This window comes from Gambusia affinis, linkage group LG11 (genome assembly GCF_019740435.1).
Source record: "Gambusia affinis linkage group LG11, SWU_Gaff_1.0, whole genome shotgun sequence".
Classification (NCBI taxonomy): Eukaryota; Metazoa; Chordata; class Actinopteri; order Cyprinodontiformes; family Poeciliidae; genus Gambusia; species Gambusia affinis.
The window spans coordinates 11,280,010-11,295,579 of NC_057878.1; the positions used below are offsets into that span (position 1 = coordinate 11,280,010).

Genomic DNA, 15,570 nt, shown 5'->3' on the forward strand with positions numbered 1-15,570 from the left:
TTGGGATGGCATCAAACAGCATCGTGACTTTTCTTTAGAATACGAGGTCTAATTTACATGAATTCAGCGTTAAGCTTCATCTTGAATGTGATCTAATAACTGAAGAATGACGCTGTCGTTTAATGGGCTGGTTCTAAACAAGATTATATTTTCATCATATTTCCTGTTGTCAGTCCCTCCGAGACAGCCAAGAGTCCACGTGTCCAAAACAAATCAAGCTCTCAGGGGGTTGAGCTCATTTTTTTTTCCCTCAGAGGAAACACAAGGTTATTGTTACCAATGCAGGACTATATAGTAGGTCTCAGGGCAATAGCTCTCAAAATCAAACGGTATATATCCAACAAAAATCCCTGACAAGACTGATGCTAGGGTAACAAACAGGCAGTAACAAAAACAACCACACAGCCTGATTGAGAGCAAGCAGCTTCTACAATATAAACACGCGGTAAGCTTCTTAGCAGACAATTTGCTTTTACGGAAACGGGACTGTGTGGTTTATAAGTGTTCAGATTCACAATAAACTACCGTGGTACATTCAGAATGACATTTCTTCGATTGTCCGCGTAGTGGCGCTATAACACCGAGTGAAGCTGCAAAACAAGAAGCCGGTGGAATGGCTTTTTGTTAAGCTACCTGACGAACGTCACAATGTCGGAAGTTGCGCCTATCTTGTTTTATTTCAAAATAAATGACTTCTTGGCTAAGAAAACAAAGAGCAAAGAGACTTTCTTGAAACTAGTGCTAATTTTTTTTCTAGATTTGGGTAGTATTTATTTAAATGCTGAAATGAACAGAAACACTACAAGAAAAACCAGTGAGTCATTATACAGTATCTGAGTTTTGTGCGAGATGGATAACATTTTTTATTTTGTCATTAGCTTTTGCACTTTTTTAATGTTATCCTTCAAAATAACAGAGTTTACACATTACTTTACATTCATGCCTGATAACATTTTATTTCTTTTCTTTATAAAATCAGATGTTATAATTAGTTACTCATTTTTACAAAAAACTTTTTTTTTTTTTACTTATCTCTTTTTAAAATTATTCTATTTGCTTATTTACTTTTGGAATGTATACTTATTAAATGTGTTAATTTATTATTATTATTATTATTATTATTATTATTATTATTATTATTATTATTATTATTATTATTATTATTATTATTATTATTATTATTATTATTATTATTATGGCTACTCAACTGAATAACAACAGCCTTTTATTTTGAATGTAAACACCGGAAGTTCCGCATCGCTTGGTTTCACGCTCGCAGAGAGAAAAGAGGTAAATGGATCAGGCGGTTGAAATGGAGAGCGAAAGGATTGGGAGGGTGACCAAAAATATTCAGGAGACATGGCGTGGTTGCGTGACACAATAGGAGGATCTCACCTCACCAAAAGCAGGACTTTTCTGAGGAACAAAGTAAAGACCGTGGCTGTGAGCTGCCTGTCGGAAGGGTTTTCATTTCGCTTTGTTTTGCTCTCTAACCTCGTTTAACTCAAACAGCAGCAGCAGCATTGAGCAGCCTTTCTGCTTAGCGGTATCTGCAGCGAGAAGAGTGTGGCCAGCAGCCTCGTCTGACAGCTTAAAAGGTACAACAGAGAGAACTACAAGATGACTTCTGCTGGCGGGACCGTAGTTTGTTTACACACACATGATTACCGCTGCACTGAAGTTGCTTAGACACACACACCCTGTTGGTTGTTTGCCAGCTAATTTTGCCTGTATTGTTGTGTTAGCAAGTACAGTGAGAACATTTCCAGGGGTCCTTATTAAACTGACAGGATGATAAAGCGACGTGCTGCTCTGAAATGTATTTAATTCCCGGAGCTAGGCTAACGTTAGCAGCATGTTGCTGTTGTGACCTGTCTGTCAGAGGGAGAAAGTCTGTCCAGACATGTCTTTGGGGGGCAAACAGCTCTGCTAACGCCAGCCAAAATCATAACATTTGCTCTGAAATAATATCAGTGCATGCGTTATGAAAGATATACCAAATCTGTCTGTATTATGCGTTAAAAAAACATAAAGGAAACCCTAACAGTTCAGGATTGTTGACATTTCCAGAATGTCTTAATGCAGCATCAGATAATTTGAGTAGTTTTGGTTTGGAGTGTGAGTCAATATTTTCACTTTTACTTGTATCCCAGTCCTGAGATTTGGCTTTCCTTGTGTTTACAGGAAGCTCAGTATGAGTCGAGATGGTTGGATGAGAAAGAGAGCCAACGGCAGCGATGACAATGGTTGGGGAGAACGGGTGAGTACATCCAGCTGTGAGAGCTTCACAATGAACCAGAGACATGCATGGCAAAATTGTACGTGGAAATAGTGGGGAATATGTGTGTTCCACCCCTTTTAATACTGCCAAGACCAACATGAAGCTGAAGTTGCAGAGAAGTCTAAAGGTTTAACTACTTAGTTGACGTCTAAATGAAACCTTTTGCATTGCATTTTATTTAAGGGCATCCAAACCAAAAAGATAATAAACATCCATAATTTGACTTCTACCAAGCTTACTTAAGTAGACCACCCTAATCCCATGTTCCCCTCATAGCATTTGTTCTAACAGCCTAAGAACTTCAAAATGTACCTATTATAGTCTGAATAAAGGGGCTCAATAATACTGCAGAAGATTTATCAGACCTACTCAGACGTTACCTCAGTTAAAAACAGTCTGGGTAACAGGTGATTCTAAATGGCATATCTAAATTAAACCTTTAATAAACACATGGCTACAAACTCAGCTGTCCTGTCACGTCTAAAAAGGTCTGTTAGTCAACATATGGTGTGGTGTTTGTGTGCTAGTCCAGGTCAATGATTAATATCCGGTGTATATAAATCTTCTGTATGCTCAGTCTCTTTTTTGTTTTTTTTATTTTGCTGAATTTCTGTCGGTGCAGGGCGGCTACATGGCTGCCAAGGTTACCAAGCTGGACGAGCAGTTCAAACTCAATGCCACCAGAGAAAAGCAGAAGGAAGGAACCGGCTCCATCATCTTCAGTGGGGTGTCTATTTATGTCAACGGATACACAGGTACAAGCAAATACTCTGATTATGTAGTTTGTATGTCACGGCCCTTTGTTATTACCACTTATCCAAACAAACGCTTATTTGTACCTGCAAACAAATTGTTGCCTGTTCATGTCACTTTATTTTTTTCTTGCACGCAAGTATCCCATGATATCCCAGATAAATAGTCTTGCAAATTTTCAAATATCATGTATTACTTAATCATTGAAAACTTTGTTTTACTCGATTTCCATTACTTGTTGTTCATGCCCCGTCTTATGCCGGGTGGCTGAGTGTGACAGACATACGTTTTAATGCCATCCTTGCTGGGGTTAATGTCTATTTCCAAAGGCATGAGTAAGTGTCTGGTGTTGGCTTTGCGATACACGGGCACTCTGCCATGGCGCCGTACTCTTCCTCACACTCCTCTCATCGATCAATGAATGAATGAACGAACGTGTCACTGTTTTGTCCTTCTAATCAGACCCGAGCGCAGACGAGCTCCGCCGGCTGATGATGCTGCATGGGGGTCAGTTCCACGTCTACTACTCTCGCTCGAAGACCACCCACATCATCGCCAACAACCTGCCCAACTGCAAGATTCAGGAGCTCCGAGGGGAAAAGGTCATCAGGCCAGAGTGGATCACTGACAGGTGTGTTTAGTACAAAACAAGAGCTTCTTATATTGAATGTAAGTCCATGCAGCATGAGCTGAAATCTGCATTCCTTTGTTTAATCCAGCATCAAAGCCGGCCATCTCCTGCCTTGCTTGAGGTACCAGTTGTATGCTAAACAGAAGAACACGCTCTTCCCCGCCGTGATTTTGCGCCACACCTCAGAGATGTCCGAACCGAGCCACGGTCCCCTTCAGCCGAGCACGCATCAAAAGCCTCTTTTGCCGCCGCACAACACAGAGCCCTCTGTTCCCCGCAGCGGGGGATCCTCAAACAACCCCTTCCCCGTCCCCGGCTGCAGCGAAGCCGAGGCTCTGTCCGTCCACCGCAGCTCCAAAGCGAGCTTGGATTACCACCAACCGAGTCATTTGAAATCCAGTCAACTCGTTTCAGGTTCCCCGCACATAAGCCAGTCTTTACACAAGAACCCAATCCCCAACAAGAGCCACATAAAGCTCCCGCACAAGTCTCCCGGTTCTGCTCACATGAATGAGGACGACTTAAAAATGTGAGCGTTTTCAGGAAATCGCTAATTGGATACTTTTTATTTCCTTCTTATGAAGCAGTTCCAACTTTTAATTTAATATTTTACGTTCAGTTAAGATGTTACAATTTGCTCTCTTTTGCTTTTCCTAGAAATGGAGTTCTCCAGACCTCACCGGATACCTCGAGCCATTCTAAAATGACGGAAATGCAAGAGCACGGAGATCCTTGTCTTGTTGGGGCCTCGGCCGCTCTGGGAGAAGCCCCACTGACCAATGGACACGCTCACCTTTTTAACGGTGCCTTAAAGCCAGAGGGCTCGTCCCCTGTTGCAGATCCACGCTCCTCTGACGGGGACACGTCCACGTGTAGAGCAAAGAGTTCAACAGAGAAACCTCAGAGTTCTTCAGTGCAGTCACACACCAAACCTGATCCATATGAGTTCCCCTCCAGCCCTCCAAAGCAATCAGACTCTCTTCCTATTCGTGTGGAGCATTCCAGCACACAAGACGGAGGCCTTTGCGACCCTAAACCTCCATCGTCCTCCTCTCATGAGGCTTCGAGAGCCAACAAACCCCAGACGCCTCTGAAATGTCTCCAACCTCCCACTCAGGTTGAGCCGGTTTTGGAGCAGACTTCCCGATCTCCTCCTTCTTGTTCCCTTTCGTCTGTTAGATTAAACGGAAGTCACCACAAAGTGTTTCTGACTGACGCCCCGTTCCCGAACACGGCCCGCGTGGCAGCCAAGCCCGATCCTCCCACCGAGGCGTCCTCAGCCTCCGCGTCCTCGGACCAGCTGCTGGAGCAGACGGGCGGTCTGATCTCGGAGTTTTACTCTCACTCGCGTTTGCACCAGATCTCCACTTGGAGGATCGCTTTCTCCGAGTATGTCAACGAACTACACAGCAAACGGAAGACTAAGGGGAGTCCATCCTATCCCGGGAAAGATCGCCTGAGGAAATCTATGGCACAGCGATCCACACATGGACATGGTAGTGAAAAGAAAGTTATTCTTGTCGTCTTTATTTATTTCATAATGATGTCTTCTGAATCTTCCCCCAAAATTAAGAAAGTTTTAAAAAAAATTTACCATTTATGGATTAATGGGTGTGCCAAAAAATATCTCTAAAGAAATCACAGATGTTAGTGCTGCACATTTTCTGCTTTCGTTTTTTCCTTTTTTTTTTTTTTTTGATTTGTCCAAATATGTCATTTCAAAACAGCTTTTTTTTACTTTCACTAGGATTAAAAATATATTTAAATAAATTTGAAATCACACAATAAGTTTAGTGTGTCAAAGAAAATATAGTAATAGATAAATAAATATGCAAACTAATTTTGGCCAACAAAAAATAGCTACCAAATGTAAATAAAAAATATCTAAAATACACAAATGAAACAAACTGCTGTGGTTAGTTTTACAAGATGTTAAAAAGTGTTTAACCCTGATCTTTTTTTATGTGCAAAACTAAGAGTCTTATTTTTATATAAAAGACAATCTTCCTTTAAAAAAAATGCTCAACACCCAAATATATCACAAAAACCTCCTTAAAAAGGTAAGTTTATGCTCACTTCCTAATGATTAGGAACATTATTCATTTTCATCTCTTCCATCTGTCACAGACAAAAAAAACAATAATATTTTATGTACAAGATATTCAGTCGTGGCTACATCTAAACAATAACATTAATTATTATCGGTAGTGATGATTATGGACAAATCTGATCTCATGTCGTTTTATTTTTGTCTGGGAATGAATTATAATCATATTCTTAATGCATTTTACGATTATGCATAGAGTAATTCTTAGCAATTACTTCATAAATTGGCTGATTAAAAAGCAGAGGCTTCAAACAGATTTGTCCGCAGCTGTAAGGTCAGTCCTGACCTTACAGCTGCGGGCCTTTTGGGGGGTTTTACAAAAAAGCTCAAGCTCAGTCAGACTGGATGAAAATCGTCTGCAGTCAGCAGTTTTCAGCTTCAAATTTTCCTTACATTTTACAATTCTGCAGCGCTTTGTGTTGTTCTGGCACATAAAATCCCCTGAAAAATACTTAGTTTTTAATGAGGTATGAGTTACTTTTGCACTATCTGATTATCTGCGGTTGGAAATCTGTTTATTGCTGTAATGTCTCCTTGTTTGCAGCAGGCGCATTATCATCGGGAGGCAGTGTGAAATCGTGCATCTTCCACGTGGACATGGACTGCTTCTTTGTCTCTGTGGGGATCCGACACAGACCAGAACTTAAAGGCGAGTCTTCCTAATCGTTTAGATGCGACACTGTGAACCTTGTTTATGCAAAGCACATTGAGTGAAAGGGACTTGAAGTTTGATCTCTAGTTCTGGAAACATTTCTGTGCAGGGAAGCCTGTAGCTGTTACCAGCAACCGTGGACTGGGCAAAGTCCCCATCAGACCCGGAGCCAACCATCAGGTGGAGCTGCAGTACTACCAGATGAGGCATACTCATCCTCAGCCAGGTGAGATCATGCCGTCCAGGTAATTAAATGGAACTTCATTAGTGTGGGGAAGTCGCTGCTACCCCAAAAGCTCATAGAAATAATGTTCTGCATGCCTAGTTGTCTGTGGTAGAGGGAACAGTACAATAATAAAAATAAATAACTGTTTACTTCAGTAGTCAGTTAATCTGTTAATCAGATTTTTTTTTTTTTTTTTTATTGGCACGGTGCAAATTCTTTTATGGAACCACTTCAGCTTATTTTATACAATATTAGGAATTCACAAGAAATCCAAAATGCACAAGTAATTCAATTCCTTTTTAAAATAACAAACTAGACATCTTAGTGCCTAACATAGCATTCCTTTAGTGAACACTTGATCATTTGCAGTAAAGGATGCATCTGCAGCCAGTGAGAAAATACTTGTGCAGCGTGTATATGTGAAAAGCTCAACCCTTTCTGTTTAACATCTGTACTCTATGGGGTCGGGCTTGTCTGCCAATCTTTTTCATATAACCAATTAATAACTGGATAGCAAAAGGGGATTTATTTACAGCATTTAAGCAGTTCAAAACATGTTTTTCAGCTAGAGCACAAAATGTACATATTTATTGCATATTTTTGGTTTAATTACTGCTCTTACTGTGTCAATCTTTCTTTCTGCAAATGGCATGTTTTAGAGTCTGTATACTCCAGTTAATGATTATTTGATTACTGAATCAGTTGCCGATTATTTCAATAATCTTTTAGTCCAGTTACTCATTTTAGCCCTACAAATAGTTAATGAAATTATTTGACTCAGCTATACAAAAAGAGGATTGATGGTTCTGTTGTTACCCCTGTTGATGCTTGCATTAAGAGATGCCTCCAGGCTTTTCATCAGCCATTCAACCTTTTTTAGAGGGAACAGTGCTGCTGGGTAGTTTGGTGTCGCTGCGTGCACTGCACTAAAGCTGGAGCTGAAATAAGACTGTAGATATCTGTGTTAAAGATAAGCGCTGTTAGATTTTCTCCGTAGAGCTTGATGGTGCTCTGATCATCTGCCAGGATTTGGACACGACATAATGCAACAACAGGTTGATTAAATGGCTGCTGTGGAAGAACTGAGGAAGCTCTAAGGCCAAAATAGCTCACTTTCTATTTGCACTCCATGGAAGAAAACCAAAAAGGGCTTTACTTCTGAAAGGAAAATGACAAAATCCAGACTGGAATTCACCAAAATCACCTCATCCATATGCCTTGTGAATAACGTTACTGCTACAATATTGCTTTTTTTTTTGTCAGAGAAAGCAGATGACGACCTCCCTGTAACTCCCTCTCAAGACATGCCTGACTCCCATGGAAACGGTGTGGACCCGGACGCTGCCGCCCTGTCGATGGCAGAGATCGCATCTTGCAGTTACGAGGCCAGGTGAGATGTTAACATGACCTCAACTGTCCTGTGCTGACAGAAATGTAAGGACGTCCTGTTTTCTCTCTACAGGCAGGCGGGTGTGAGGAACGGGATGTTTTTTGGCAAGGCGAAGCAGCTGTGCCCCTCGCTGCAGTCGGTCCCGTACGACTTTGACGCCTACAAGGAGGTGGCTCTGAACATGTATGAAATCCTGGCCAGGTACGGAACCTCAAATCTGTCAGTCTAGCTAGAAAGGATTTACTTGCAATGTTGATCTTAATTTGCTCTGTGCAGTTACACCCACGACATTGAGGCTCTCAGCTGTGACGAAGCTCTTATAGATGCTTCTCATCTGCTGGCTGAGGTGGGCGTTACTCCAGACGATTTGGCTGAAGCCATTAGAGCAGACATCCAGGGGAAAACGGGATGCTGCGCCTCGGTGGGAATGGGTGAGTCCTCCCCCCCCCACACACACACACACCGTAAATTAAATTAAGCCAGAATTCATATGGAAATAATTCAGACTGACTGCAACTCTCTGTTCAGGGTCCAACATTCTTCTGGCTCGACTCGCGACCCGTAAGGCCAAGCCGAACGGGCAGTACTTCCTTAGGTCTGAAGAAGTGGATGATTTCATCAGGGACTTGCCAGTGACCAGTTTGCCAGGTGGATATGCTGCTCTGCGTCCTGCTCTCCTCTCTACCCTAGAAGAGATTCTCAGGAAACACAAAGCTAAATTGTTTTTTTTTTTGTTTTTTTTTTCTTTTTCATTAATTTTCCCCAGGTGTCGGGCATGTTATGGCCAAAAAACTTGCTGTGATGGGCGTGAAGTCTTGTGGGGACCTCCAGCAACTGTCTCTATCTCAGCTGCAGAAAAAGTTTGGCCCTCGTACCGGACAAACTCTATTTCGATTCAGCAGGGGTTTAGACGACCGACCCGTCCGCTTCGAAAAGGAAAGGAAGTCCGTCTCTGCCGAGATGAACTACAACATCCGCTTTGCCACGGTTAGACCTGCGAGGTTTACACTCGCGTGTCTGTCCAGACGCCGCCTGATTTCTAATCTTCTTCCCTTTAAAACTCCCCAGGTGGACGAGGCAGAGTGTTTCCTGACTAATCTATCGATGGAGGTGCAGCGGCGTCTAAAGGAAGCAGGACTGCGGGGTCGGAGAGTTACTCTGAAGGTCATGGTGCGCAAGGTCGGAGCGCCTCTGGAGCCGGCCAAATACGGAGGTCATGGCATATGTGATAATCTCGCCAAGTAAGGATCTTTGGCACCTAGTTGTAAAAGTATTCATGCCCCTTTGAACTAGAGCGGAAATGATTAATTGTGATAATTCATAATAAATCAGGTTAGATTATTCAGTTGATTAGCTAACTGCAATTTACTGGAAGAATAACGTATTCAGAGCAGTAATTGTTCTACCCAGAACTCTTCAATAATCAAGCATACTGTAAAGAAAAGATATGTTACTGCATTAAGGCGATAAACTTTTATTTTCTTACTTAAAAAGGAATTGTATCATTTGTTTTTGCATCTTTTAATGTATTTTTAATATTGCGTAAAAAGCCTTGAGTGCTTAAATGAGTTAATTGAAAAATCAACAGAATACGCCCATTTTTTTTCCATCCAATTAATCATCATCTTAGCTAATTGTCAGACGATTCTTGTGATAAACCAACAGAAAGTATTGGGGGAGAATATTAGAAAACCATAATTTATCTTCTGATTCACAATGTGTTGGGCTAGCATATAAAACCTCAGTAAAATACATAAAAGTTTGTGCTTGCAACATGTCAAAATTGGAGAAAATAAAATGAAACGGTCAATGAATTAAAGGTTAATGAACAGACGAACATGCAAAGCCACCGCACGGTGAAGATTGAGACTGACACTGACACTGACACTGACGCGGGAGTAAAAAGGTGATTTTGTTTCTTCTTGCTGCTCGTCAGGACTGTGATGCTCGCTCAGTCCACTGACAGCGGTCAGCTGATCGCCTCCGCTGTCATCAAGCTGCTCCACGCCATGAAGCTGCAGGTCCAGGACCTGAGAGGGGTCGGCATTCAGGTCCAGCAGCTCGAGGGAAATCAGCCCCAAGCACAGGACTGCCGGGGAACTCGGACACGCTCCATCAAGGACATGTTGTTAGGCCAAGGATCGAACGCCAGAACTACCAACAAAGGTTTGGTTTGTCTTCATGGTTTGATCTTTGCTTTTTTTTAATTTTATTTTTATTTCCATCTAAACTCCTGGCTTAGTCGTTTATATGTGTTTTAAAAAAAATGCAGCAGGCGCCCAGGAGAAGCAGACTTCCTCAACAGCGGCTCTCTCAGGTAGCTCATCACCACATCCTCTGACTCCTGCTGAGCCGGTCCCTGGGACCAGCAAAGAAACGCCCGTCTGCAGAGCAGCGCAAAAACTTTCCCGGACCCGTCTCAACCTCAGCATTGAAGTCCCCTCCCCCTCACAGGTAAATCTGGGGATTTTAATGCTGGACCATCTCCAACACATGCATGAGATTCTGGCGGGGGGGGGTTAACTTTGAGGGGGAAAACCCCCCACTGTTTCAAAGTAAAGAAGTATTTAAAAAAGATTTAGAAACATGATCAAATGCTTTTATTTAAAGCAGAAAAACAACAGTTCCCTTTGATACCCAGAACTCTTCAATAATCAAGAGTGTGAACATTCATGAAACTCGTGGCTACATACAAGTTAAAATCCAAAACAAACAATCAAAAATAACACACAAAACATGATAAATCCAGTTGGGGTTTTTTCTGTCTTTCTGAAAAAAAAAAATCTAACTAATTTCTCTATGGCAGCAAAGTAATTACAAAGAGGCATAGTCCAGTAATGCTTATTTTATTTAAAACAAACTACAAGTGGACCTGAAGCTATGTAACTTGATTGATTTATGAAGTTTTTCTTCTTTCTTTAATGTTTTACTGCATTTTTTTTTAATCTTGCACAATTGATGTGATTTGTTGTGTGATTTGTATTGATTGTAAATTATCTCAGATGTCTGTCGAAATTGGGGCACTTCTGAAATTGACACTTTGTGTGTCAGTGGGTTTTGCCTGTAATGGTATCAGTATCAGTTTATTGAGGGTAAATGTAATTTTAATTCATTAATAAGTATTTAATTTCCCTTTGGGATCAATAAGGTATTTTAGAATTGGATAGTTGCATCATTCTACACTCCATTCAGCTGAAGAAAATTCCTACCTTTTTTTTCCCGGCGTGCTTATACCAGATCTGACCAACAGCGTATTTGAACACTTTTTACTAAATGAGGTTCTTTATCTAGACCTTCTCCCTTTTACTTATTTAGTTTTTTCTTTTTCACAATCTTTTTGAATAATTTCCTAGGTGGATCGTTCTGTCCTGGAGGCCCTGCCCGCCGAGCTGAGGGAGCAAGTGGAGCAGTCGTGGACTAAGAGAGACGAGAGGCCAAATCACTGCCATTCACCCGATCTGCAGCTCTCCTCTCCCCGTCCTGCGCCGTATTCTCCCCCGACTGGAACGCTGGTGCTGCAGTTTCCAAACCAGCCAGACAATCCGGGAATTGTCCTCGAATTACCGAACTTCTCGCAGGTAGAAAAGCACCTGTTGTGAATTTTGACATGGTGTCCGGTGGCTCTGTGTTAACTCAAGAATAAAGAGGAGTAACTGTCTTGTCACGTCTGTCATTTAAGAAATGAGGGTTAAGTGGTACCTCCTGGAGATTTTCAGGACACTCAGCTTCTATCACTGGTCGCAGGTTGATCCAGACGTCTTTGCTGCCCTTCCCAAAGCGCTGCAGGATGAACTGAAGTCTGCCTACAGCCGTGCTAACAATGTCCAACCCCAGGTGAAAATGGGTGAGTTAACCGGCAGCTGCCGCCACGTAGTTTTTGTTCGCCCTTAATGTAGATTTGTATTATTTTTTTTGGACATGTTGGTTTGTCTGCAGCCGAGCAGAAGAATCCACTGTTGCAGCTGAAGCAGCCTGCTGCAGGAACTGCCGCTGGACGGTTGAAGCGGCGCTACAAGAGGAAGAACGGAGTGAGCCCTGTTAAAAAAGGAACCTCGCCCTTAAAGAGACGTCAGGCCACAAACAGTCCAGCCAAACACGCGCCGCCGATAAAACCACTAGAACCTGTGAATGTACCAAAGGTGATTCTGCGTGTGGTTACAGATGGAGAGATTACTTTATTCATTGGTAACCCCTTTTCTCTTCCACTTCTTTTCTCTTCCTTCAGACTGAAATGAACCCGTCCACCTCAGAACAGGACGTCATGCTGCCTGTGACAAAGTCATTGCCTCGTCCTGTTCCAACGTTGGCTGGAGCTTGTGACCTGACGGACATTAAAACACTCCTACGGGAATGGGTCACCACCATCACAGGTACAGATGTCCCAATGTTGATGAGACATCTACAGTAACGCTGTTTATCTAAGCTTTACAGGGCCACCTGTTGCTGCAGGTCCATCTGCAGTTCCTTTATGCTGGGATTAAATTACACATTTGAAAGCGATTGGGTGCACCGAAATTTATTTAAGGCCGTCAGAGTAGGCCTGTCACGATGCTAAATTTTGTTATTGTTATTATTGTCCAAGAAGTTACTGCGTTAAACAATAATGTTGTTGTTGTTTTTGAGACCATTTTCAAGTAACATAATAGCTATAATGGCATAAAAAGGCAAGAACATATTCTCAAGGATCAGTAAATTTTAAATTCTAATGAACATTTAAACACTGGAACGACAAATAAAATGAATTACGAAGCTTGTGTTAACAGAATTATCTTTCAAAGAAAAGGGATAGTTGAGACTAAAGCACCAGACTGAATAGTTTTATCATTCAGTTTTTAGTAAAAAGAGAAAGAAAAGAGAAAAACGATAAATCAAGCAAATGAAAATGATTGAGTTTCTTTTAATTTGTCATGTGATTAATTAATTTATTGTTTATTGTGACAGGTCTCCTCAGGTTTTAATCTATTTAGATATGTCATAATAGTTTTGAGGGCATGTAGGCTGTTTTGTTTAGATTTATCTCCATAATTTTTGAAAGCGCTTAAATGTAAAATAAACTGCTACACAACTGCTTACCTCTTAAAATGCCTTTTTTGTTTAGAACCGATGGAGGAGGACATCCTGCAGGTAGTAAAGTACTGCACTGATCTCATTGAAGATAAAGACCTGGAGAAGTTGGATTTGATAATAAGATATATGAAACGGTCGGTGGTGCTGCACAGTTTAACATTTTGCATACGTTGTTCTCTCTTTTTGTCTGATCTCAGTTTGCTTATAGTTTGTTGTTTTGTTTTTTTCCTTCAGGCTTATGCAGCAGTCTGTGGAGTCAGTTTGGAGTATGGCATTTGACTTCATTTTGGACAACATACAGGTGGTTGTGCATCAAGCTTATGGTAGCATCTTGAAGATAACATGAGAAGAAGAGGAAAGAAGTACCCTGTTGTTGTTCTGCAACGATCTACCATGTACCAAACGAATCATGACATCTGAATGATTACTATTTGCTGTCCTAGCTTCTCCCACAGCATCTTTCCTTTTCCTCAGTGGCCAACAAAATAATGGCAGACATGCAAAGAGCCATCGGTGTATTATTTGAAAGCATGTACAGTATGTCACTTTTTGTACACATATTTGTTTTCAGTGTTGGAGTAGCTAAAACTGAAGGGCAAAAAATGGTCTCACTGTCTACTTAGTGCAGTTTAAATGGTTGGTAATCCTTACGGTTTAGTTATAAATGTGTGATTTTTTTTTTTTTGTTTGTTTGTTTTGTTTTCCTTTCCTCGGATGTTTAGCACTGCGTTCGATTTGTCTCAGAAGTTTGATATGGGCATGATGTTATATCCAAGGTCAGCCCGTTCTGATTGTAAGTTGGAAAACCAGTGATATTTCACTGTTGAAGGTGCTACTGTTATTGTTACAAGCCAGTCACAGCTTCTATGGATGCAACACGAGAGGAACTTGAACGGGAAGTGAAATGTGTGGCAGACCCAGGTGCAAAGAAACCAGTTATTCTTGCAACTTTTACCATCTTTTACACGTGTAGCAGCCATGACAGTTGTTGAACATGGAGTGGCGCAGGGACCTCTCTGAGCTTTCCCAGTCGGCATTCAGACTTCGATGTGTTCTGTTCTCGTTTTTATGACTTGGGACTCTGAAACTTTCAAGTACAAATCGAACGCAGCACAGTTGTGTTTGCTCACTTTTTTTTTTTTTTTTTACACACCTGTTCTGACCCAGCATTGTAGTGCTTAGATATTTTTTATTTTCTATTTTATTTTCAGCAGGGCAGTCAACTTACCTCACAGGCACGGGTACTAGTGTTGCATATAAGATTCATCATGTTGTAGTGACAAAACCAAACTCTTGGATCACATTTGAAATTTGCTAACCTCGTAGCAGTCCGAATGCGCATTTGAAGCCGACTGGAATGGTTCAACAAAAAGACAATATTTTTTATGCGTGTTATTTTTGGTGCTCTGATCTAGAAGCACTTTTTTTGTGGAAGAAGAAAAAGAAAAAACTTAACTGCTGCACTCTAGTGTTTCATTCAGTTCTGTTTTTTTTTTTTTTTTTTTTTTTTTAAGTGCCAAACCTTGTTATAGAGTGTAAATAATGTTTGAAAGACCTTTGTCAAATGTTTTAAACAAAATGTACGTGGAGGAATTGCCTCTCGTATTGTTTACCAGTAGTGAATTCTTAGTAACCGTCTTTAAATTGTAACTCTGAAGCCTAAAAGCTTGCAAGTGTTCTGACATGGACATCTGAAGCTAGCCAAAGTATTTCCTGGACAGTAGCAGTCTAATTTGGGAGGGCATCAACATATGTAATGGCAATCAATCAGCTAATTCATTTCTCTTTTCTTTTTTTTGCGCTAACGAACAAGAGAGATCTGATGAAGATGAGCATTTAAATTGGGTGTAGCTCAAGCAGTTTCTTCCTGTTTTCAACAGGCTCTGAATCTGTTGAAATAATGTTGGATTTGGATAGATTCAGGTGACCCATCTTTTGTTATTCACTCTGGAAACGCTTGCACGGCAACTGACTTCATTTCTGTACATAGGTCCTGAATTTAACTTGTATGACCTGTCGTTTGAAGACACAGCTAACTGGCTTCTGATCTCCTCATAGATCAGATGAGAAGACAATAAGTACGTTGTTGAAAAGTTTGCTTAAAGCAGTAATTATATGCAAACCAGATCAGTCTGAATGTAATTTGGAATGTGTGAGTTTTCACTTTTAAGATGTTGCTTCACATCACCTTTCACTTCTTTCTTGACAGAAATGGCCACAAGTAAAAACTGGCCGGTGTTGGGTTCTCTAATCTGGCTTGTGCCTGAAGACCTGAAGCTGTGAATTTGTTTGTAAGTTTTCTAATCCTTGCTAATAAACTTAAACTTCTACTACTCTACCTGTCATTTTGTGTATTAGACATTGCTGCTTAGCATTGGACAAAGGAAGCCACATACAGCTAAAGAAGTCTAAACTAAAGTAGTGCTTTTGTAAAAGAGTGGCAAGAAGAAACCATTGTTGAAA

The 15,570-nt window shown here is 41.1% G+C and overlaps 1 protein-coding gene across 7 annotated transcripts; it reads left to right on the forward strand.

The window, feature by feature from the left end:
- Positions 1 to 1,250: 1,250 nt before the first annotated feature.
- On the forward strand, positions 1,251 to 15,432 carry rev1 (REV1 DNA directed polymerase). 7 transcript variants are annotated; one of them, XR_006372020.1, is made up of 24 exons: positions 1,251 to 1,598; positions 2,185 to 2,260; positions 2,904 to 3,036; positions 3,497 to 3,665; positions 3,754 to 4,194; positions 4,323 to 5,161; positions 6,317 to 6,421; positions 6,534 to 6,650; positions 7,914 to 8,040; positions 8,113 to 8,241; positions 8,317 to 8,471; positions 8,569 to 8,688; positions 8,807 to 9,027; positions 9,109 to 9,281; positions 9,977 to 10,206; positions 10,313 to 10,494; positions 11,394 to 11,618; positions 11,785 to 11,884; positions 11,977 to 12,179; positions 12,266 to 12,410; positions 13,139 to 13,241; positions 13,342 to 15,030; positions 15,098 to 15,185; positions 15,317 to 15,426. XR_006372020.1 is itself a non-coding variant. In XM_044130733.1 (22 exons), the coding sequence occupies exons 2-22, from the start codon at positions 2,195 to 2,197 to the stop codon at positions 13,451 to 13,453; spliced, it is 4,095 nt and encodes a 1,364-aa protein (XP_043986668.1). In that variant the 5' UTR covers positions 1,251 to 1,598; positions 2,185 to 2,194; the 3' UTR covers positions 13,454 to 15,432. The 7 variants fall into 7 exon arrangements, 1 of the variants encoding a protein (XP_043986668.1); XR_006372021.1 differs by having other exon boundaries at positions 1,251 to 1,443; positions 1,513 to 1,598; positions 13,342 to 15,185; XR_006372022.1 differs by having other exon boundaries at positions 1,251 to 1,443; positions 1,516 to 1,598; positions 13,342 to 15,185.
- The last annotated feature ends 138 nt before the right edge of the window (positions 15,433 to 15,570 follow it).